This window comes from Aedes albopictus, chromosome 1, assembly GCF_035046485.1.
Source record: "Aedes albopictus strain Foshan chromosome 1, AalbF5, whole genome shotgun sequence".
NCBI lineage: Eukaryota > Metazoa > Arthropoda > Insecta > Diptera > Culicidae > Aedes > Aedes albopictus.
Window position 1 is genome coordinate 85,391,380 of NC_085136.1, and position 23,647 is coordinate 85,415,026.

The following is a 23,647-nucleotide window of genomic DNA, read 5'->3' on the forward strand; positions in this document are numbered from 1 at the left end:
AAGAGCCTTCACAGCTATTGTGGCACTGTCCGGGATGGTGTCCAATAGCTCTGCCTTGTACACCAGTAAGTATAATCTTCTGGCTAGTGTCGCTACGTACATACTAAGGTATGCCCGGCGTGGAACACAACACTAAGTACCGAAAGCTACCGTGGTAAGCTGGAAAGTACTTATAGGCTAATGTGCTTGAGGGTTGCGAGCATGTACCGTACTGGTATGGTGCCTATCGGAATCCTTATCGGGGAGGACACAGAGTGCTTCGAAATGCGCGGCACAAGAGGCATACGCGCAACATGATCAAATGGTATCGCCCACTTCGTTTTGGAGCTATAAAAGAGGTGACTCGTTGACTCGGAGTAGTTCAGACGCTATGCAAGAGGTGGTCCAAGGGTTCGTAGTATATACCGGTGCCCTGCGGTCGAAAACGATCCTCATAGCGATTATGTGCCCGCGGGAAGAACATCTTGGTAGCGTTGGTTGCTGTCGGGGCGTCGTTGGTCTACTGGGTTGTATCCTGGGTGACTTGGATTCCGAGTCCGCGGTTGGAAAGGGGTCCCCGGTAAGAACCGGGCCGGATGGAGGCCCCACTGTCAGCAGCTCCTTCTGGCGCTAACTGATAGGGCCTGAGCCTTCAGTAGGTCAAACCGCGTTGCACGCAAACATCAGTGCTTGGTGCTTGCAGTTGCAGAACAGATGGGCACAGGCATGGTGGTTGACCCTGCACGCCGTCCATGGGCAAAGGGAGTGGTGAAGACCATTTCGGAAACTGGCTAAGCTTCAGCATGCTACCTTGGTGGACTCCCCAAAGCGAGTCATCGATGTTCGTTGCTGCAGGCCACGCAACTAACCTTGAGGGTGTGATGTGCAACAGCCCCTTTCTGAAGCAATTGCCTTCTTGGTGGTTCCGGTGGTTCCAACAGTTTAACGGCCATGGGAATGTTGTTTAGGGGCCATCCATTAAGTACGTCACGGTCCTAGGGGGGAGGGGGGGTTTGTGAAAATGTGACAAGCAATGCATTAAGTATAGGAAAAACCCGTACGAAGGGGGGAGGGGGGGGGGGGGGTTGAAAATTCCCAATTTTAGCGTGACGTACTTAATGGATGCTTCCAGTGGGTTGGAGAAATGGTAGTTCTGGCTTCTACTTTTGTTGCAGAAGACGGTCCCTAACCCCACTCTACCTCATACAACAGCCACGAGTTTTGGACGTTGAAGGATGTCGAACGGAAAACAGACTGCATTGGGCATAGATCATATGACCGGCCCCAGAGGCACATTATCGTACATTAGAGACATCTGTACCATTAGACCTGACGACCTAGGAGCGAAGAGGGCCTAAAAGCATTTAACGTCCAGGGTGACTGGAAGCGGTTTGCCCAGGACCGGATCCAGTGCACTGCAGTGGCGACCAATTCTTCATTCGGCGTAGATTCAACGGAGTAAATTGATAGTAAGTATGTTTCATATAAAATAAGTGCTTCTTAACATGATTTCCCATTTTTCTTTAACTACGTGTTCAACATCCTCACCCAGATTGAATTTTGAATACCAGGATTCCCTCATAGCTCATTGACATTAAAATTACGACCATCAGTGGCTCAATAAAATTTACTCCCAAGGCATAATAAAATCACGCGCTTTAAACTCACCCGAATCAAAAAGGGGGATGAATGTTTATTCATTTCCTACAACGTCAACGAGGCCCTATAGACAGCTCACCATCGCTAAGGCGGAAATGCATAAATACCGGAATCCCAAATCCCCAATGGGCTCAGTTCGCCATATATTTTCCATAGGCGCGACACGGAGGCACGATCGTAAAGCGCGAAGTCAACTTTTATGACACCCCAACCAGACAATTGCCCGCGTGGTGCAATTAAATTCAAACAATCTGGTCGCATTTATATTCGCTCTTGATTCCTGGGGCTCGATGGCGGCGACATCGTCAGTCAACGCAAAGATGGATGCTGTTGGAGCGGGAGTATGGGAGCCCCCCGGTCATAATCCATGATCCTGAGATTTGGAAACACAAAGGTCTCCTTATTGGGTACGATGTAATGACTAAAAACACAGATAACAGTGAAACAGCATTAGATTGTGAAGTATAAAAGGAATGTGTGAAGAACGCAAACATAATTGTTGTCTTCGACTCAGGTTTTAAGTTTTTCACGAATGACCCATTCCCGGAATCAATTCATTATCAATATGCTAAGAGGGTATCGTGAAAAATCTACAATATTGCTGATCATTAATTGAACCACATCGATTAATAAATCATCTCAAATGAGAGCCTTTCCAACCATTCAAAATACCCTACAATTTCCGGCATAGCAAGTGCGTAAATTACGCTAAACCAGTTCTCGGATGGACCGCAGTGTAAACATAATTTAGTATGATATCCCCGTCCCAGTCAAAAGCTTAAACTGACAAACATTCCCTAATCAAGATATATCCCGCTTAATTGGTTCCCCTCCCATCGGTTCCATGCTCGTTCCTTCAGGCGACCGCCGCTGCCATGCATGGCTGACACTAAAAAACGAGAATGGAACAGCGTCACCTTTTGAGAACAACGACCCAAATGAAGCTGTTGTTGTTAGAATGTTTAGCTACGCCGTAAAAGTGCTGCAGGCATTCCCGCCGCCCGTAATCCCCCTAAGGACAGGGCTCTCTGAGAGAATGTTGGCTCCTTCTGTTTAATTGATATTTATTTACCCAAAAAGTCCCAAGTGTGGGAGGTCACAATGCTAACGTTTTTCCTCTCCATTCCGCAATGCCGAACTACATAGACAGACACCCACTCAAACCTGGAACACAGGGCAAGGACAGCTATCACTCTAACAACCGCACGTAAAGGGGTTTGACGATGTAAAAGTGTTTGCGGTTATAACTTGCCTGGTTGGGTCGTAAAACTTACCCAGACAACCAGTAATCGTATAAGATGTTGCATAAGATGATAAAGTTAAGGCCATATGCGTGCATGCCTCCATTTAGGCGCATGTAAAATGTACGCATATCGCCTCCACTTTGGCATCCTTTACAACATCTTATACGATCACTGGTTGACTGGGTACCCAGTCCTCCCTCAGTAGCACTATAATCTATTGTTCTATCTATGCCATTCATGGAGGATATGCCGCCTCTCTCACGTGTGGTGTTGACCGCAGTAACTGCTGGGCCATAACAATGGTATTTAGGGTGGGGCGGGGCAAGATGGGTCGCGGGGCAAGATGGGTCAGTGCCATTTTCGGGCGCATTACTCATGTTTTGATTATGTTAATAATTTTGTTAGATGACCAGCATGAATATACAAAAGTTTGGGACATTGATTGAAAAATTATTCACTCTCAATGGAAATAAAAAATAAAATGGTTTTTTGCCATTTTTCTTATGCGATACATTCCATATATTCTCCATATAAACGGCCGCGGGGCAAGATGGGTCACCTTCAATTTTGAACGTATTTTTGGAGCATTCAAAAGTTATTTATTTTTTATTAAAAGACTATCTCATAAATGACTTCAATCAAGCGGAATGAACGCTCAAAATTATAACATAAAATTATGATAATTTTTTAGTAAAAACATCGATTTTCAAGCCGCCTCAGAACCACTCAAATCGTAGTTTTTTTATATTCCAAATAAATTTATAAAATGTTTACTAGTAGCTCTTGTTTACTCAGTATGGATATGGAGCATATTTGAATGCGGAACAAATCTTATATTTTGACGTTTTTCGTTGAGAAAATGTTAATTACTTAAAAGGTGACCCATCTTGCCCCGCACTTTTTTCACGGCACAAAATCGATCACTTTTTAAAACTGCTTGTTTAACATCATTATTTGTGTTTAATGATCTTTTTATCGACTTTTAGCATAGCTAACTAGTGTATTGAAGAGTAGCGGACGAATACAAACCAATCCGATTTGTATTTACGAAGTTATGGTGATCCATCCTTATGCGACCCATCTTGCCCCGCCCCACCCTACCACTTTAATCTCATTAAAGGGCTTCTTCAATGATTTGATGGTTTTTATTTTACCACTCTTCGCAGGATTCTCTTATTTCTGTGTTGAATGGTTCAGAATCAAATAAACCTTCCGCTTCACCAACGCTAGATCCTTGTACTTCGTAGTCTTGCTGGAGAACGTTGATTGGACATTGTGGTGTACGCAAAGGGATTTTGCAATCTCCGCAAGTTCCTCATCACCAGCCCCAGTCCTCGGTTGTTCAGCGAAAATAGGCCAAGCACTTGAGATCATGACCCGGAAAATGTTGGTAGGGTGTAATGAAAGAACAACCGTCTAGTACAAGCACAGAGAGAGAACTAAATTTTATTGATTACAATATAATTACAGGCTACTATGATCGAAATATTCTTCCGAGATTGCTTCGCTATCACTCCTCCTCAAGCTCGGAAGACAAAATGCAGAACAATTCGAGCTTGATTTCGTCACTTCATGAAACTTGGTGCGTTTTCTTCCCTTTCTTCCATCGACCAGAGTAATCCGACTTGAGTATGATCGCACCAACAGGCACACCATTCGACGTCTGGCTCCTCCTGCTTGTCGGTTGACCCTCCTGCCAGAAAACCTCCATGGAGCGATGTTGATCCAGTGCCGCCACCGCTGGGGTCCTTGCCATGCTGGTACTCATCGCCGCCGGCCCCCGTGTTGATGAGAATATCCCGGTCCATGTTCAGCGAATACAGTCCTCCAGTCATGGTGGCTGCCCCGATTGCCTTGCCGTGTTTGAGAATGCGGCAACCGTTAGTGTCGAAACAAATAACAGCTTCTTTGGATACCAATTTCTTCACTGATATAAGGTTTGATTTCAATTCCGGCACGTACAGCACTTCCGCAAGAGTGATTCGGTTGAGGCTGCCATCAGGAGACCAGGGCACAATGCGACATGACCCCATGCCGGCGCAGCTAGTCGTTCTCCCATCCGCGAGACTTACCTCCTGCTTTACGATATTGTCCAAAGTGTAGAACAAATCCCACATTTGCGCACATGTGGGATGATGCGCCTGAGTCGATCAGCCACCCATTGAAGAAGTTTGGCTTTCGCCAGAAAGGAATATTCTTCGAGAATTTCTTGACGGGCTGATGGTGCCCTGGGAACGTTCCGTCTCATTGGTTGATCTTCCGATTTTTCGTCGATGATCCGTTGTTCCGCCAACGCCTTGCAATGCTTCTCTTTATGACCGGGTTTCAGGCAGTACTTACAAACCAGTTTCCTCCTGTTCACGCCAGCCATCAGCAAAGCGTTGGGCACCTTTTCGCAGCGTTTTGCTACTTCATCTACGAGTTTGGACTTGATTAGTTCCAACGTTAGCTCGTCGTCGGATCTACTCTCCAGAGCAGTGGTGAGTGTATTGAACGACTCCGGAAGGCTTCGAAGCTCCATTGCAACTTGTAGATTTTCATCCAAATCTTGGCCTGCCAAAGTCAATCGCTCGAAGAGGTCCTCCATCTCAAAGATATGTCGTTCTATATCCTCACCATCGCTGTACCGCTTCTTACACATTTGCTTCAGGAGGGATGCCTTTGATGTCAAGGTTGCTTTTTCGTAGTGACGGCGGAGGCTCTCCCAGGTGTCCCGAACCGTTTTTGTGCCTTTGATGAGGTTCAGTAGGCTATCCTCAAGCAACAGGCCAATCGTCGCTCTCGCCTTCTGGTCTCCGTTGTCCCACAATCGAACTCTTGCTCCATCAGCTGCTCCAGGTCCAGCACCCAGTTCTGGTCGGTTCTCGTCACGAACTGTCACAATTCCTCGCGAACTAGCAGAAACTCCACCTTTTGCTTCCAGATATGTACTGTAATTGCTTCCATTCAGCTTGGCAATTCCCAAACGATCCATTTTTACTTGCAGTGTGAAAAAAATTCGGCTTGTTTATTGGTTGCTCTTGGTTACGGCAGGACCCACAACCTGTTGGTAGGGTGTAATGAAAGAACAACCGTCTAGTACAAGCACAGAGAGAGAACTAAATTTTATTGATTACAATATAATTACAGGCTACTATGATCGAAATATTCTTCCGAGATTGCTTCGCTATCAGAAATCACCTCGATAATCTCTTCCAACATCTGTGTAGTAGCCATTACAGGCATCATCCAACGGATTCGCATTGGCACCCTGACAGAGACTCTCAAAGTAGGTCTTTTTGCTTGTCCTTATGTCGGTCTTTAGCGCGACTTTGACAGCGGCGAACAGCGCCCGCCGTTCGTTTCGCTCATCCCACATCAGGCGCCGGGAAGGTTCGAAATCGCTTGAGTCCACCAGTACGCCCGGTGATCTCCTATTCCTAGAGTGGACTTGCCTAGACATGGTCGCATCGTATGTACGCAAGAGCACCGCTACCAGCTCGTCCTCGCTTATATCGAGTAGGTTTCGCTCACTGCGGAGCGCCTCCTTAAGTACCTCGTCATCAAAGTATGAAGTCTTCCACCCGCGAGGGCTTAACCTTAGCCTAGCCGCCTCTTCTTCTATCTGTTGCCTGCTGTTGTAGTTGTCGATACTTTAGCGAACAGTCAATCGCCGTGAGTGTAGACATCGTCAACCCTCCAGTTTGAACTACTTGTTAGGCCAGGACTATAAAAAGTAACGTCGATAATCGACTCCGTAGCAGGATCTGGCCACGCTGGATCGTGAAACGGCTTCCCCATGATGAGCAGAGGTGTTACTACATCAAAGGTTGATTGGCAAAAGAGCACGATACATGGATTGGGAGGGTATTTATAGTCTAGTAACAATTATCAAAGCCTACTAACTAATTAACCTAAAGTTTGCTTCTCAACACCCCCTCTGAAACCTAGCGCCTGGCGATGCTTCTTGAAAACATCCGTCGGTAGGCCTTTGGGGAGTAGATCAGCAGCTTAATTTCCGATTGGGATATACTGCACTTCGATTTCGTGTTATTTGACGCGTTCTCGTACAAATTTATATCGAATTTCGATGTGATTGAGCCGTTTTTGATCCCTTGGTTCCTTGGCTATTTGGATACAGGACTGGTTGTGCTCGAAAATGACTACTGGTGAATCAGAATCCACTCCGAATTCCGTAGCAAGATTACGAAGCCAAATTGCTTCACATGCCGCTTGGCTCAGTGACACGTATTCCGCCTCGGTTGAGGATAAAGATACCGTTGACTGCTTGCACGTAACCCAGGTTACAGTGTTGTCGACTATCTTGAAACAGAAACCCGATGTGGATCTCCTATCGTTTACATCGCTGCCCCAATCTGCATCCGCGTAGCCGATCAATGGATCGTTCTTGCTGCGACTGTAGACGAGTGAGAAGTCCTTCGTCCCATGAAAATACCGCACGAATCGTTTCAGGGCCTTCCAGTGTTCTTCGGTTGGTGCATTCTGGAAGCGGCTGAGGAGATTTACTGCCGCACTTATATCCGGACGAGATGACAGTATAAGGTACGTGAGACAACCCGTTAGCTCACGGTAGGGACACTTCCATGGTTCCAGGCCATCTTGTAGTTGGACCAGCTTGGTACTTGGCTCCAGTGGGATCGAAACCGGTTTGCATTCCATTCCGAAACGCTTCTAGAGATCAAGCACATATTTAGTTTGATGCTTAACGTACCTTTTCTTTCTATTGTGTTTAATCCGCAGGTCCAGAAAATGGTTTAGCTCTTGAAGGTCAACCATACCGAATTCTGTAGCCAACATCCTCTTGATTCGTTCCAGTTCTTCCAACGAGTCCGACGCCAGAATAATATCGTCCACATAGAGGACGACGTAGACTTGAACCTTTTTCCCCGTGGACGTGTAGAGACAGCTATCATATTTTGATCGTTGGAAACCAAACTTCACCATAAACTTGTGGAACCTCTCATTCCAGCTCCGAGGGGCCTGCTTCACTACGTATAGCGATTTGTTGAGTATGCAGACTTTCTTCCCCCTCTCAAATTTTGGCGGTAGCTTCATAAAAACCGTTTCCTGCAGGTCCCCGTTCAAGAACGCCGTTCGTGCATCCATTTGGTGTAGATGCAGTTTCCGCTGGACAGCAACAGACAGTAACGTTCGAACTGTGCTCATCCGAACCACCGGAGCGTAGGATTCTTGGTAGTCCAGTCCGTATCGTTGAGAGCACGTCTTTGCAACTAGCCGCGCCTTGTATCTGCTAACCGTATCATCGTCGTTGTATTTGATCTTGGAGACCCACTTACATGGCATCGCCCACGGCAGCCATCCGGCAGGTCTACCAAGTCCCAGGTCCTCCAGAGATTTCAGTTCGTCATTGATCGCCAGCTGTCATTCTGGCCAGTCGTCTCGTTTCTTCGCTTCGTCGATGGTCTCAGGGAGATTCTGGATGAAGCTTTCGGCATTCAACGCAAACGCTCCTTACAGATAGTCGGAAAACTTTTCCGGCTGCTTCCGCTTCATGTCGGTTCGTCGTACTGCTTTGGCTTCTTCCGCTTCCGCGATTCCATCCTCTGACAGCGATTGGAAAACTTCAATTTCTTCTTCGGACGCCCTTGCTTCTTCTTTAACTTCATTTTCGGCTGGTTCCTGTTCCATATCCGAAACAAGATGGTCCTCCGTGTAGACGGGAGCTAACGTGGGCTTCGATTTTTCCACCAAGACGTCTCGAGAAACGACAACTTTCCGCTTTTTTGTAGCCGTTCACAGCATTACCGACGAAATAACACACCTTGCTTTTATCGTCCGGCTTGCTTCTCTTCTCCTTCGGGATGTGAGTGAACGCCTTACCGTTGTCACAGCGTATCCGTGCGATACTGCGCTCGAAATGTGCTTCTGCCATCACCGAGTATCTCTTGAACATCTCCAGAACGTCACTCTTCGCCTTTATCACGTACACCGCCGTGAAGTGGGTGAAATCGTCAATGAAGCTCACGAACATTTACCCGCCATCTCAAGCGGCTGGCTTGAATGGCCCACAAACGTCGGTGTGTACCAACTCCATCGGACGGCTGGATCTGGCTCGTGGTGTGTCAGAAAATGGCAATCACACCTGTTTCGCTTTCATGCAGTATTCAGAAATTTCGTTTGCTTCCAGATTCTTCCCGACGTCCAAGCCTTCCGCCATGTTGCAACGAACCAGTTTTGCCAGGCCGGAATTGCCTATATGGCTGTATCACCGATGCCACTGAACCCGCCGGGCTCCAGAATCAGCAGCTAGAGCCGACTCGCTTGATGGAATCAACTCAACATTCAGATCATACAGCTTGGTCCTCCTCATAGCTGTGCAGACTCGTGAACCATCTTCTTTCGCGATGCTTGCTTCGTCGCGTGTGAATGTGGTGCGCATACCTCGTTCGCCGATTTTCCTGACAGAGAACAGATTCAGGGACGACGCACCGCAGTTGCTTGTCATCCACTTTTGCGAACATTCTCATCTCTTCAGCATATGCACTCACCAGCTGTTGTTTTGACTTTGCTACTGTGATGACCATGCATGGCCGCTCCAAACGATGGACGTTGAACAGGTACTCACTATTTCCAACCATGTGTTGTAGGATCATTTTACCCGAATGAGTACGTCTAATGCTGCGCACGTCGCCCAGATCCACGAGCTTGGCGTCGCATCCCAACGTCCTCAAGATGTCCGGGTACTTAGACTGTTCGGTCTTGATGACGAGCGCGTCGCCTTTCACGCGCTTGGCACTTGCTCTTGTACGCCTTCTTGGTGCGGCGTCCCTGATCTCCTCGACTTGCGATTTTTTTTCTTCCTCTTCCGCTCGACTTCCGTCCAAGGGGGTCATCCCCTTGGTTCGCCCTACTCTGTAATTGCTGAGGGCATAACAACGGTCGCAACCCCCTGTTCCCTTCCATCCGGGACGGGCCAGCCTTTTTGGGCACACCCTTCCCAGCTTCCGGGACACCTGGCTGGGATCCGAGTTACCGGCATTGCCGTCCGTTAATATCCGCCTAGCCTTGCGAGCCCCGCCAGACAGATCCTCACCTGACGGCTGCCTTCAAAAGCAGTCGCATCCGCCACACCTTTTGGGATACCTGCGAAAGTGAAGGTCTCCGTCTGGGTAGACGTCGTAACTTTTGCTTTCACCGGTTCTGCCCTTGCCGCAGTCTTCATGAGTGTCACGTGATCTTGCTTGGCACCGTCCATCGACTAACGAAGTCACAACACGGCCATTTTAAGATTCTTGCTTATGTTCGACTTAGTGGACGCAAAGTCGATGGTCTTGCGAAAGGGTTAGCCTCACCACTACCACTTGATTAATTTGTTTGAACTTACCTTGAAAACGAGAGTATGTGGTATTGAACCTCCTGGTTGTGGATGGTTGCCATGCTCAGATGACATGACTAATGATAATATCTATGATAACCGAATCTTTGCAGCCTTCCGGAAGCTCCTATGGCATTTCTCAAATCCTCTATCCATAGAAGCGAGCCCGAACTATCTGTGTTTTACCGATTTTTTTTAATTGTGGATTACAGTAAAATGTTCCAACACTATTGAATTCATGTTTTCGCTTCCTTTGGAAATACTTTCCTTTGTTTTATCGATTTACTATCCTCGGTAGTTTCTCACGGCAGGTGGCTTACGGTAAGGATTTGCACCATTTTTTCCAATTTCGCTTCTATTGTTTCCAACATCAAACGCATCGTTAGGGATATCTTATAGGGATGATTACTGTTACTGATCGCCTTCCCAGCGTGGCGCATCCGCCTTAAACTCGGAGCCAGTACATCGAAGCACGGATACGCATGTAGTCGGGCAGATTCTCGATCGGTCCAACGGCCGCTATCGCCGGGCAACGGTCGAAGATGTACTTCATGGCGACGTCACGGACATTCTGGGCGTTGACGTTCTGCGGATGGGAAAACCGGGTTATGAAGATTAAACAGATTTTGACCAATACAACTTCAGAAACTTACGTCAATCCTCTTCTCCAGCTCGTGCAGTGGGATACGGCGGTTGTAGCACAGCATCTGGCGACCGATGTCCTCGCAGATCGGGGTGGTTCCATCGAGCTGCAGCAGCATGTTGGTCTTCAGCAGGTTCTTGGCGCGGTCGACCTCGCTGTCGGTGACCATGGTGCACAGGCGCATCCACTCGTTCTGCAGGTTGAAGACCATGTCTTCGCACTTCAGCGGATCGCACACGAAGTAGATGCCCCACAGGCCGGTGTCCTTGTAGCAGGTGTTGAACGACTGGAAGCTGTGGCACAGGTTGTCCTCGGCGGCAGCGGCGGCCAGCTTGGAGGCGTTGTTGGTGCCACCTCCCTACGGAAGCGAAATGAAAAATAAATTGGTTTAGCAGATTATACACACTCTAAGGTTTCATGTTGATTTATAGTTCAACGTATTTTTTTCGATCCAGTTCAACACGTAAAGGGAAACACCACCCGAGCAGAGAATGAGAACAAACCTATAACAAATTGATAATTCATTTTGTTATTGATAACAAAATGAAATCAAAACAAGTTTTCGTTCCGAATTGTTTTTATTTAATATCAAATTGAGATATCATTTTGTTATCATTTCAAGAACTCAATGATAACAAGATTTGATTTCAAAAATCCAAAATAGGTTTAATATGCTTTATTAACATTAAATATATGTTTTCTCAAAATATTTGTTAAATCTACCTGAGTACAGTAGACGTTCGCTCGGTGCAAACGGTTTAACTGCAATGCTTTTTAACTGCAAGTCCGCTAAGTGCAACAATTTTGCAGTTATCGCACCGCTATCCTTCAAAACGAAATGTCAACAGCGATGCGATGTTTTTCGTATGCAGTTTTGCTGCAGTGCGATGTTTTTCTAATGCACTTTGGCTGCATTATGCAGCAATTGACAGTTCTTTGACGTCTGTCAGTTGTTGCAGTTATTGAATTTCATTCGCTAATGTTGAATTCGTTTTTGATTCATTTCCAACCTGGGTTGGAACTGGATGAGATCACAGTTTCAACCCCAACCCGACTTCGGTTTTGCTTGTACTAAAGTTTGTTTGACGTTTGTTTGTTTACACATTTTCCGCCAATCCAGTTCCAACCCAGGTTCAAAAACGAATTCGAAATAAGTGAAACGTAAACATGTTGCAGTTACCGAACGTCTACTGTATTGTACTTACATGTTGACACAAAATTTATAATTTGCTGATTCTGGGTAATGGTCATGGTATTGATTTAAATAGGCTTGAACTTTGATATAGTTACTTATGCAACAAGTTGCAAAATGATGATTTTTTCAGCACGAGTTGTACATTTATCCAACGAGGCTTGCCGAGTTGAATAAATACAACGAGTGCTGAAAAAATCATCATTTTGCAACGAGTTGCGTTTCAGTAGGCCGGTAGATCAGGACAGACCGAGATGACTGTCACAAATTTTCAAGCTCCTGCCCAGTTCGGTCTGGCACTTTTAGCCTTCAAATTCGACAAGAAATAATACTGGAAATGAGCTGCAGGACGTGCCTGAACATAAAAGAAATACACTTCCGGCAAATACACTTAGTTTGTAGTGCAAAAGAGTGTAAAAGAATAATCAAATTGGCCAAACAAATAACAGTGCCGAAAAGTACTACTTTTCGGCACAATTAAGAGTGCCGAAAAGTAGTACTTTTCGACACTGTTGTTCAAGTGTGGAAAAGTAGGCCTTTTCACGGCATTTTCTCTGATGGAAAAGTGAGACTTTTCGCAACGTAATTACAAAAAGTTCTTTTTAGTTTGACTGGTTATTATCTGTAGGGTTGTTCTCTTCGTTATGAGGGGTTTTTCATCGGCCAAATTGCCTGAAACTTGGCCGTATAGCTCCGCTTAGTTGGGAAAGATTTGAGACCAACGTTGAATTCAACAGGTTTCAAAAAGCCTTCCATGACGAAGAGAACGAAACTGCCCAGAATACAATAGTTCCCCTATAGCAGTTATTTCAATATAAACTTAATGCCAAATATTTTGAAATTTGAAATACCGGGTGATTATTTCTCCTGTTCTATATTTTAAAACTGCACCATTCGCACTTTCGTAAGGAAATAACGTTCCACAGTACTCAAAATTTTCTCACAATTTAGGCCATTTGACATAGTCATTTGGCATAATATTTGTTTGGCATAACAGTCGTTTGGCATTATTGTCGATTGGCATATATGTCGAATGATCATAATTCTAAACTAAAGCAAATGATGTTGGATATGGCCAACCGAAGTAATTCTCGGTTATTCTACTGTTGAAGGTCACATATTTTACCTTTATAAAGTTTTCTCGCGTGAAAAAGGATTCATTGTATGTAGCTCCGTACTAAAATGTTGAATTCCGTGATGTTGATACAGTTTTGAAAATAACACAGATATTTATCATACATGAAAATGATGAATGTCATTTCACTTATTGTTATGCCAAAAGGGCATTTTACCAAACGACTATTATGCCAGATTATACCATTTTGACCATTATGCCAAACCCGATAGAATTAATGTAGTAAAATATTTTTCCAATCGGATGCCTTATTTTAAATGTTTATCCCCGGTTAACGTGGGGAAGAGCTGAGTAGACGAATGCGACTCTATTCGTTGCTCGATGTTATTCAATTTGAGTCCCGATGCTCGTGGCTCTGAGATGTCGTGAACATCTCCCACATTTATTTTACTGCAGTGCATAACATCAGAAGGAAAAGCTGAAATATAATTATACAAAAATATTACGTGCAGTTGTTCTTTGACTCCAAATTCACTTTTCTTTGTCACTTCAATGAATGTCCATCATTAATCTTTTAAATGAATCGTGGTATAGTTATGCTGCATATCTATGAGGATATCATATCCGATTTCCATACAACTTTTCTTCGTGTAGGCTCCAAGTTAGAAATGACTGTTGATGAAATGTTAATGTCACAACCGATAATACTACGCCATAAATAGGGGGGCCATATTCTGATGATATCGTATCAAACAAAACATGTTTCCAATCACGAGATTCTTCTGAATTTAAAATAAAATCTCATTTAATTTTTTACTTATTGATGTAAATTAATGCCTAATAAAATATCAAAATGAATACTTAATTTGTTATTAATTTTAAGTTATTCCCCTATAGATTTGATAACTCCCTGAGAACTGCGTACGATATCAAGTCGTAAAATGTAGAAAACAAAATGTGATATCAATTTGTTATCAATGAGAACTCATTCTGTTCTCAATTAGATATTACAGTACATTATTTTGTTATCGTTTTTTGGGTTGTGCTACTTTTCCCCGAATGTCGGTTCCCCGAATGTCGTTTCCCCGAACGCCGATTCCCCGAATGCCGTTTCCCCGAATGGTACTTTTCCCCGAATGGCCCATTTCCCCGAATCACACCCTTCTTTATTTTATAGGCATAACGTCTCCACTGGGACAAAGTTTGCTTTTCAGCTTCTACGAATGTTCTATGAGCACTTCCGCAGCTGTTAGCTGAGAGCTTCATGGAGAGCTTCCTCTGCTAATGTCCATTTTGCATGTGCATATCGTGTGTTAGGTACGTAGATATTATTTGCCCATGTAAGCCAAGAAAATTTCCAAAACAAATTGTTCCTGGAGTGACCGGGAATCGAACCTGTCACCCTCATCAAGGTCATGCTGAATACCCTCGCATTTACAGCTAATACGAAAAAATTAATTATGAAAACTAAACAGGTAAAAGTTGGTTTTAAATATTAGTACAGTTCGGAAACTATCATCTGACGAAACATACTCGATTATCCGAATATATTCCAGTCTCCTCGGATAGTTCGAGACTATCCGTGTAGTCACCTCGAACTGATCAGAACGCTATCCAATCGCTCAGCGCAGCTCTGATTCCGTATTGCGATGGACAATATCGCAGATTGATAATCTGTTTTCCACATAACATTCCACTAGCTTGAACAGCTCTGATTATCCTCGAACACTGTCAGAGTCAGGGCTTTAACAATTCCGTCGAGTAATCAGTAATCTTTTGGTCCAGCACTTTATCAATGGCAAAAATCCGATTCGGTGCAACTCAGAGACACGTAAATCTTCTTTCATCATGATCCCCACGCAATGGTTCTGCAGCCAAAAGCCTGCAGTTGGCCGGAGTTCGATTGCCCATCGCAGTAGTTTATTGCTCAGTCTAGGTACTCGCTTTAATTTTGCTGATTTAAGCCCAGTTTCGTATTTAAAAGGAATCGCTCATGAAATTTATTGACCGATTCCTGGCAGAAACTTTCTACAGTGAGTGCCATTTGAATTGCCATTTCTTCTGAACTGCGTACTGCGATCGAAGAAAAATGGTTTCTTGGGCGATTCAGGCAAGGGATTTCCCATGCATCAAGATAGGCCGACAAATTCCTTCTGATCTGCAAACAGTTCTCGCGTTTAGTATCATACAGGCGTAACTGCAATGATCGATTTCTCTGCATCGATTTTCTCTTTGGTTAATAAATTAGCAGGCAAAACAGTTTCGGTTGTTTTTATTGTTCTAGATGCTAGTCCTAGTTGTCCTTCACCAAAACGTACCAAGAGATCATCCGATTTTTTTTTTTTTTTTCATAGTGAATACGGCGGTAGCACACTGTGCTTATGTTCTAACACCGCACCCTTTCCCTACGTTTGCTTCTATGAGCCTCTGTTTTTGTTTCGACACACAGAAGTACGTAGGCATATCGTGGCCCAAGTCGACACGGTTTTGGCCTGCGTTGAACAAAAATAGTTTTAATAAAAGTTTCCCCTTTTTTCTTTTTGTATATTGGTTTTTTGTAGTATGGTCCATGTAATTAGTTAGGTTCTTGTCAATTTTTAGTTATTCGAAGTAGATCTCCAAGGTAATAGTGAATTAAGTCATTCTGATCTGTTCTATCATAGCAGCTTTAGTCTTTGCTTTATTGAAGTGTAGTTTTATTGGAAATATGCTGAATGTCGTTATTGAAAAGAGACGTCTAGAACTGTATCCTGCTAGTTGTTCCGTCATGCACATACGTCATGTCTTAATAATGCCTAGGAGATTAACAAAAACACGTGTGTTCGGTCAGCTGTCCATTGCGTAGAAAGTCAAGGAAAATAGGTTTCTTTAATGTCAGTTGTTATGTAAGCCTCGCTTGAAGCACTGCCCGTGAGAACCCTATCATCTGTACACCAACTAATCCGTATCTTCGTACACAGCTAAATACTCTACTGTCAACCGGCGAAAAGCCTACGGGTAAATATTAAAAAATGAATAATAATGCTGTCTAGCGAATTGTTTCCTATCGGCCATTATTGTAGTCTAGCCCCAACTGCAAGCTTTTTTCCAATCAATTGTCAGTCAATTGTCTCCTAGATACTTCTAGATAGATTCATCGAATCAGTCGAACCCGTATGTTAAAATATAGTCGATTCTGTGTCAAATTATTTTATTGATTTCTACTTCTCTGTGTTCATTTCTTGTGTCCTTAAATTATCATCGGTCCAAAATCTACAGAAACATGTAACTGAACTTCTGATATTTTTTCTGTTGGTGTCATAACACCATCTACAAGATAAACAAAAATACGCCAAGTTGGTCAGTTAATTGTAATAAAACAAAAATTGCTTGTCAACTATTATGTATTCATCCCCCTACAAATACTATGAAAAATATTCAAATTCGTTCTGTCCTATCGGTCCTACCTCGATAAACCATGTCATTTTCTCATGCGTGGCCTAGAAATGTTAACCAAGTCATACACAAGTAACGTTGTTCAGTTAATAAAAAGCAGTCAGTTTTTTGTCCAGTCCAAACTGTCACGTCAAACGCAATGCGTTTAAGTGTTCGCACGTTAGCTTCGAATCTATCAGCACAATGAAGTGCTGCGAATCTCCTTCCCACTATTATTTTTTCGGTTGATTTTAATTGCTTTATTTAAAAAAATATAATCAAGTACCAAACATTGTAAAAATTCGAAAAAGCGACTATGACAGTAATAAATTACTAATCAAAATCAACCGAGAAACGTGGGAAATAGAGCCCAAACAACATTTTGAAGTCAGCTGGCTGTAAAAGGTTTCAAAACCAGTCACCAATCCTATAAAACTTTTATTAGGATTTGTAACGATCATCAAAACCTTCTCAAATCCAACCGACTTGGAACTATTGGTTGGGAATAGACTCTACTGAGCCCTGGCGGTTCCTCCGTGTTTATCGAGCATGTCTGATGCATATGATCAGCCATACTCCATCTGCAGCAGCCGGTTCGTGATGAACCGTTGGAGGCGCATTAAAGTGTTAAAAAGGTGATATGTTTCACTAAAGAACACTACATTTGCAATAATCAAAATGAAACTCCTTCACTTTAATACCGTCAAACCCTGCGAACTTGGCCAGGGGTATTGAGTATTCCAGGTTTATCTCTGTTAAATAAAACTCCCTAAGGATTCCCAGTTTTCCATGTAGTAGTCACCGCGTAGCCAATGCGTTATCCCTGAGGAATCCATGAGAAATGTTTGTTTGGATGTCTAAAAAAACCTGATCCCTGGGATTTCTCCAGGAGTTTTTCCTGGTAGTTTTAGAATTCTCCTTCTATATTTTTTAGAAATCTATCAACAAGTTTCCTCTGAGCCTCATCCATATGTACCTTCTGAAATTTCTGAAGGAATTCTTCAGAAGTTCTTACCTACGGGAATTCTGCAAGAATTTTCTTCTGAGATTTCTTCAAGAATTCCTTTTTGGGTTCTCTCACAAGTATTGCTGTGTGCGTTCAAGATGCAAACGGTGCCCAAATGCGCTTAAAACGCGGTTACACATGTTACCAAAGGTAACGTAGCAACCATAGCCAATATAACCAATATATGCACACAGCAATATTTATTGACAATCTCCGAAAAGTAACTCAGGAATATGGGATTCCATCAAAAGTTTTATGATTTTCCAGAGTCAGAATTCCATCTGGCATTACTTCAGAAAATCACAAACCGAAGACTGCGAGATTGAAAACCCCTAAAGTGCTTCTAAGATTCGCCAAGAAATTCTTCCAGGATACCAGCAGGAGTTCTTTTTGGTATTTTTGCAATTTTTGTTTTCCTTCTGCTATTAGGGGTAGTCGGGGTAATTTGGCCAATGGGGCACTTTGAGCATCACTGGAAAATCACCAAAAATCTAGTATTTTTTAAAAATCTACCTAGGAGCTCCAATACTGGCCTGATATTGAAGCGATTGAAACATTAGAACGAAGTAATTTAGTCTAATAGTAAATTAGAAAAACAAAATTTAAAATTGTTGGCCAAATTACCCCGACGAGGGCTGAACAAAAACATCTCATAAGACTTCTCTTGTTTAAATACCTTAAATAACTTTCACATTAGTTTGTTTTCTGTACACTTTAAGTTGATACTATATGATTCAACATCAAGCGAAGCATTTTAAGTTTGTATTGCATTAGGCGTTATAAATTCTTTATTGAAAATAGGGTGCTCATATTACCCCGACGGTTAAAAATCGACCCAAAAATAACACTTTTTTCAAAAATCATGTTTTGGCATTTAAACACGATTAGACCATGATATTTTTATGCAACTAGTATAGTATTATTAGAAACATTCTGACCATACGATGTACGAGAAATTAAACGTTGTTTTCTGCATCTTCAATCGACTTTTGCTTAAGGTGGCCAAATTACCCCGATTTACCCTAAATATGTTCAAGAGCTTCTCTGCTGAATTCCCTCCAGAATCGATATCAGAAATTCTCCAGGATTTGCTACTGGGTATTTGGGGCAGGGCTTCCTTCAGGAAATCGTCCAGGAATTTATTCTGGGATTCCTCCAAAAGTTGCTTCTGGGAATTTTACAGAAGGTGCTTCTTAAAATCTTTAAGGAGTCCTTCTGAAAATCCCCCTTCCTTGTGTGAATCCGTCAGAAGTTCCTTTTTGGAAATCTGCCAGGACTTCTTTGTGGAAATCCTTTAGTAGCCATTTTTGGGATTTATGATTTCTTATGTAATCTTTCAGAAGTAAAAAAAAAGAATTTACCCCGCCTTCAGCCATGGGCTGCACAGACTGAACATTGCTAATAACAACAGACAGAACGCATCACACCTAGTGGAAATCTTTCCGTTAACGTAAAGTTTTCCCCGATTAGAGCGAGAATCGAACCCACATTCCCACTAGTTTCCACATTGCCGAGATTTACAAAACGTCAACACGACTGACACCACTAATCGCACGACCACGAAGAATCCTCTAGGATTTTTTGGAGAAATTACTAGTTCAAATTCCTGCAAATTCTTGTAGAAATCCCTAATAAAGAATTCCTGAATAAACCCCATGAAGGATATACGGTAACTTTTATGCATGTTAATGTTATTAAAGTTTATACGTATTTTGTTGAAACTGTTTTACGAAAAATGGAAAAATAATGCAGAAAAATGAAAGTCTCTTAAATAAAGACAAATCAATCAATCAATGGGCAAAAGACTCACCTGCGAGCGATCCCAAGCACCGATCAGCGTGTTGGCGACCATCAGTGGAACGTTGTCCTGATCGGTCCATCCGCAGCCCTCCACGGCAATGGCAACATGGGCCAACGGGAGCGAATCGTCACGAACGCGCACTTCCGATCCGGTGAAACGGCACGCCGACAGTTGCGGCGCCTTACCGTCGAAGGTGCTTCCGACCTTGCCCAGGCTGGACTGCGCCAGCTTGACCAGGTCGTTGTGCTTGACGCCACCGGCCGCGGCCAGCACGATCCTCGGGGCCTTGTAGTGCGAATCGATGTAAGCCTGCAGATCCGATTTGCCGATCGACTGGATGTTCTTGGTCGGGCCCAGGATGGTGTTGCCCAGGGGAGTTCCCTGGTAGGCGGTGGCATGCAGATGGTCAAAGACCACCTCCTGCAGGTTGCTCTCCACTTCCTGCATCTCACGCAGAATCACGCCACGCTCGCGTTCGATTTCAGCCTCTCCCAGCTTGGAGTTCTGAATGATGTCGGAGAGGATTTCGACGGCCTTCGGCACATCCCGGGACAGACACTTGGCGTAGAACACGGTCTGTTCGCGAGAAGTGTAAGCGTTCAGGTGGGCACCCATGTTCTCGACCTCCAGTTCCAGATCGGTTTGGGAACGCTTGGCCGTACCCTTGAAGGCCATATGTTCCAGGAAGTGGGCCACTCCGTTGTTGCGGGCATCCTCGTACCGCGATCCGGCATCGATCCACAGACCAACGGTGGCCGTCTGGGATCCGGAATCCTCACTGGCCACTCGCAGACCACTGTCCAGCTGGGTCACCTCCGTCGGGGGAACGTTGACCAAGGCGGCACGGAAGTCAGCGGCATTCGAAGACTTCAGACGCTGCAAAAGAAAATAAAAAGTCCAATCTCAGTACACATAACCTCACTCTTGTGCAAAACAAAATAATCCGTCGAATCCCGTCAAAAACTTCACCTCTGGTCCAAATTACATCACTAACACATGAAATTCAAATCCCTCCGGCAGAAATCAATCACAACCTCACGGAAATCCCATCCGTAGCTCCATAAATCCGCCCCACAAAATTACGTAATGGAACTGAAATTTTTCTCCATCTTCCCCATTGCACAAAACCCAGCAGCACCCGTACCTGGATCAGTTTGGTTCCGTTGCCACACACCCGCAGGGTGCTGGACAGCTTCAGGAGCGATGCCATGGCTGGTTGTCGTTGGTATAAAGCCTAGCTGAACCGGATCTGCAATTCACACGGGGAAAAATTAGCCAAGAAAAAAAACGGTTCTCGGACAAACACCGAAGAAACGAATCAGACACTCGCAGCTCACTCACTTTTTTCGATTCGATCCTGTCTCGTCGTCGTTTTCTCGCTTTGCGAACGAGCGACAGTCCGCAGAGTTTTGACAGAACGAAAAAGGGAAAATCGATTATTTTGAGGGAAACGAGCCGTCAGTGATGACAGTTTATTCGATCATGGGAGGTGATGATCAAGTAGCACGGAAAAAAAGCGAAAACGAAAAATATAAAAAATAGAGGTTTTCTGATTAAATGAAATAACAGAGTGTAGGGAATGAGAGTGGGTGTATATTGAAATTAAAATAGAATTGATGCATATCAATTTAGAGTGTGTTGGAGAAGCCCTGTGAGTGAAACGAAAGACTAATTTAAAGAAAGGGGCTAACATGGATCTTTGAATTGGGAGAAAAATGTGGCAAGAGAAGGAGAGGAATAAAATAGAAAAACAAGTCAGTCTTATAACGAACTTTGTGGAAAGATGTATGGTGGTATGAACGCTCTGAGTTTGTGGAAGAAAAGTAGCACCTAGCCGTATGAAACGATCAGCCAAGCGAAAGTGGGAGTGCGGCTTCCGCGAAACACGACAATGGCGCAGTTGGGTAAGCAAGAACCTCACATTCTGAAGGATTAAAGGATTGTGGTTGCCTTTTTTATGAGTTTTGGTTTGACACTGTTTTGAACACGGTTTAAAAACAATCGAATGCAGTTCATCCCAAGTTTTGATACTGAGAGTGATTATTAGGGTTGCTGACGTATGTGTGCCACCAATTATTTGAACAGCTCGTGAAAAAAAAAATAATAATTGACATGCTTGAATTTTACTTGAATCGTTTTCTGATTACCAATTGAATAACACTTAAGCAACCTATATAATGATAGTTCTGTAATAACTAAAAAAAAAAAAAAACATTAATATGAACGAAACTGTGTAAACCAATGGTGTTCATTTCATTTTGATTTTACGTAACATTCTTAGAGTTAAAAAGAATTCGTGAGACGATAATGCACAATAGTCTATTTTACGAAACGACAACAGTGTTGATATTGATATTAACACTCACGGGCTTGGGCGCAACCTCCTGTCAAATTTTCATTCATGAAATGAGCGATCAGCTGATCCGAAACGTCTCATAAAATGGCTGATTCCCCAGAGAGGGTAGCGAGCAATTCCCCCGAGAGGGTACGTACAATTCCCCCGAGAGGGTAACGCACAATTCCCCCGAGAGGGTAGCGATCAATTCCCCCGAGAGGGTAACGCACAATTCCCCCGAGAGGGTAGCGATCAATTCCCCCGAGAGGGTAACGCACAATTCCCCCGAGAGGGTAGCGATCAATTCCCCCGAGAGGGTAACGCACAATTCCCCCGAGAGGGTAGCGATCAATTCCCCCGAGAGGGTAACGCACAATTCCCCCGAGAGGGTAACGCACAATTCCCCCGAGAGGGTAGCGATCAATTCCCCCGAGAGGGTAACGCACAATTCCCCCGAGAGGGTAGCGATTAATTCCCCCGAGAGGGTAACGCACAATTCCCCCGAGAGGGTAGCGATCAATTCCCCCGAGAGGGTAACGCACAATTCCCCCGAGAGGGTAGCGATCAATTCCCTCGAGAGGGTAACGCACAATTTCGAAACACGACACAGAGAACAGACATCCAAGTCCACACACTAACCCTACGTCTCCACTAGACAGAAATGTCTTGCCATTTTGCTGCCAGAAAGAGAAAACGTAACAGAAATGATCAACACCGCTGCTTTCCATGCAAACAGCGAGAGAACATTTCTGTCATGACACATCTGTCCAGCAAAATGGCAAGACATTTCTGTCTAGTGGAGACGTCGGGTAAGATCAGCTCGGTATTTTTCCCATCTTTTTACTGAGTTCTCAACAGCAGATTTAACTCGGTACGCTCGGTTATTTCTTTTGCGGATATTTTGTAAATGACTTACCGAGCTCAGATAATAAACTGTCAAAAATTACTGATGCGCGGTAAATATCGTTACTGGTGAACGGTAAATACGATAACCGAGTGTACCGAGATAAATCTGCTGTTGAAAACTCAGTAAAAAGATGGAAAAAATACTGAACTCAGCGAAAAAATTACTGAGCTGGAACATCTGAATCTTAGTGTGCAGTAACTGGAACTGTTCCAAAGCTGTGTAAGGAATTTAACGGTCATTTGAAATGGCAACACAAGTGACAACTTCGTAGTGGCGCTGCTGTCGCAAAGTTCTCACGCTGTTGTCGGTGGCGAGGTCGGTGGTGAATATAAAACTTATAAAGATATGCGTGCTCACAACTGACTGTGGCAATTTGCCGCATAGGTGACGCTAGTGTTGTCAACGCTAAAAAAATTTAATCCCTACACAGCATTCGAGAAAAATTTCTATAGGCTTGGATGTCTGTTCTCTGTGATGAAATCTATCAACATTTTTTATTTATGTTTTGCTCAGGCTTGACAGAAACTCCCTCGCGAGAAAATGGGGAAGCTAGAGTGACTGGAAGGAAGAGTGGCGTCAATGTCAAAATTGGAACAGCGATCATCTGTCAACTCCATACAAAGATACAAATTCCCGTTCCAAACGAACAGGAGACCTGTCAAAATTGGAACATGATGCCACTCTTCCTTCCAGTCACTCTAGGGGAAGGGATTTCGGCGATTTTCTGAGGAGAAAAAATAAAACTCAGAAATCACAACGCAAATCCTCAACAGCACCGAGCGTGAGCTTGTCGCGCAGCGAGGAGTTCGTCCAACACTCATAAGGGTTCGTTCAAATATTACGTAACGCTAAGGGGGAGGGAGGGGGTCCAGCGCTGCGTTACGCTTCATACAAAATTTCAAAATTTTCCATACAAAAGCTGTTACATGGTGGAGGGAGGGGGTCTAAAATTGCCAAATTTTGCGTTACGTAATATTTGAATGAACCCTTAATTGCTTGTTGTGTTTCTCACCAGAGAAAAAAAGGAACACGCTCGTTGAAAACTACTCTAAAGTG

The 23,647-nt window shown here is 43.9% G+C and overlaps 1 protein-coding gene across 2 annotated transcripts; it reads right to left on the reverse strand.

Annotated features, from left to right (window-relative positions):
* Positions 1-10,394: 10,394 nt before the first annotated feature.
* On the reverse strand, positions 10,395-20,832 carry LOC109427461 (mitochondrial-processing peptidase subunit beta). 2 transcript variants are annotated; one of them, XM_062844921.1, is made up of 5 exons: positions 20,691-20,832; positions 20,494-20,598; positions 19,359-20,225; positions 10,872-11,219; positions 10,395-10,804 (listed from the first exon to the last, which is right to left on the reverse strand). In XM_062844921.1, exons 2-5 carry the CDS (start codon positions 20,557-20,559, stop codon positions 10,664-10,666), a joined length of 1,422 nt encoding a protein of 473 aa, XP_062700905.1. In that variant the 5' UTR covers positions 20,560-20,598; positions 20,691-20,832; the 3' UTR covers positions 10,395-10,663. The 2 variants fall into 2 exon arrangements, with proteins under 2 accessions (XP_062700905.1, XP_029729550.2); XM_029873690.2 differs by lacking the exon at positions 20,691-20,832 and having other exon boundaries at positions 20,494-20,684.
* Positions 20,833-23,647: the final 2,815 nt, after the last annotated feature.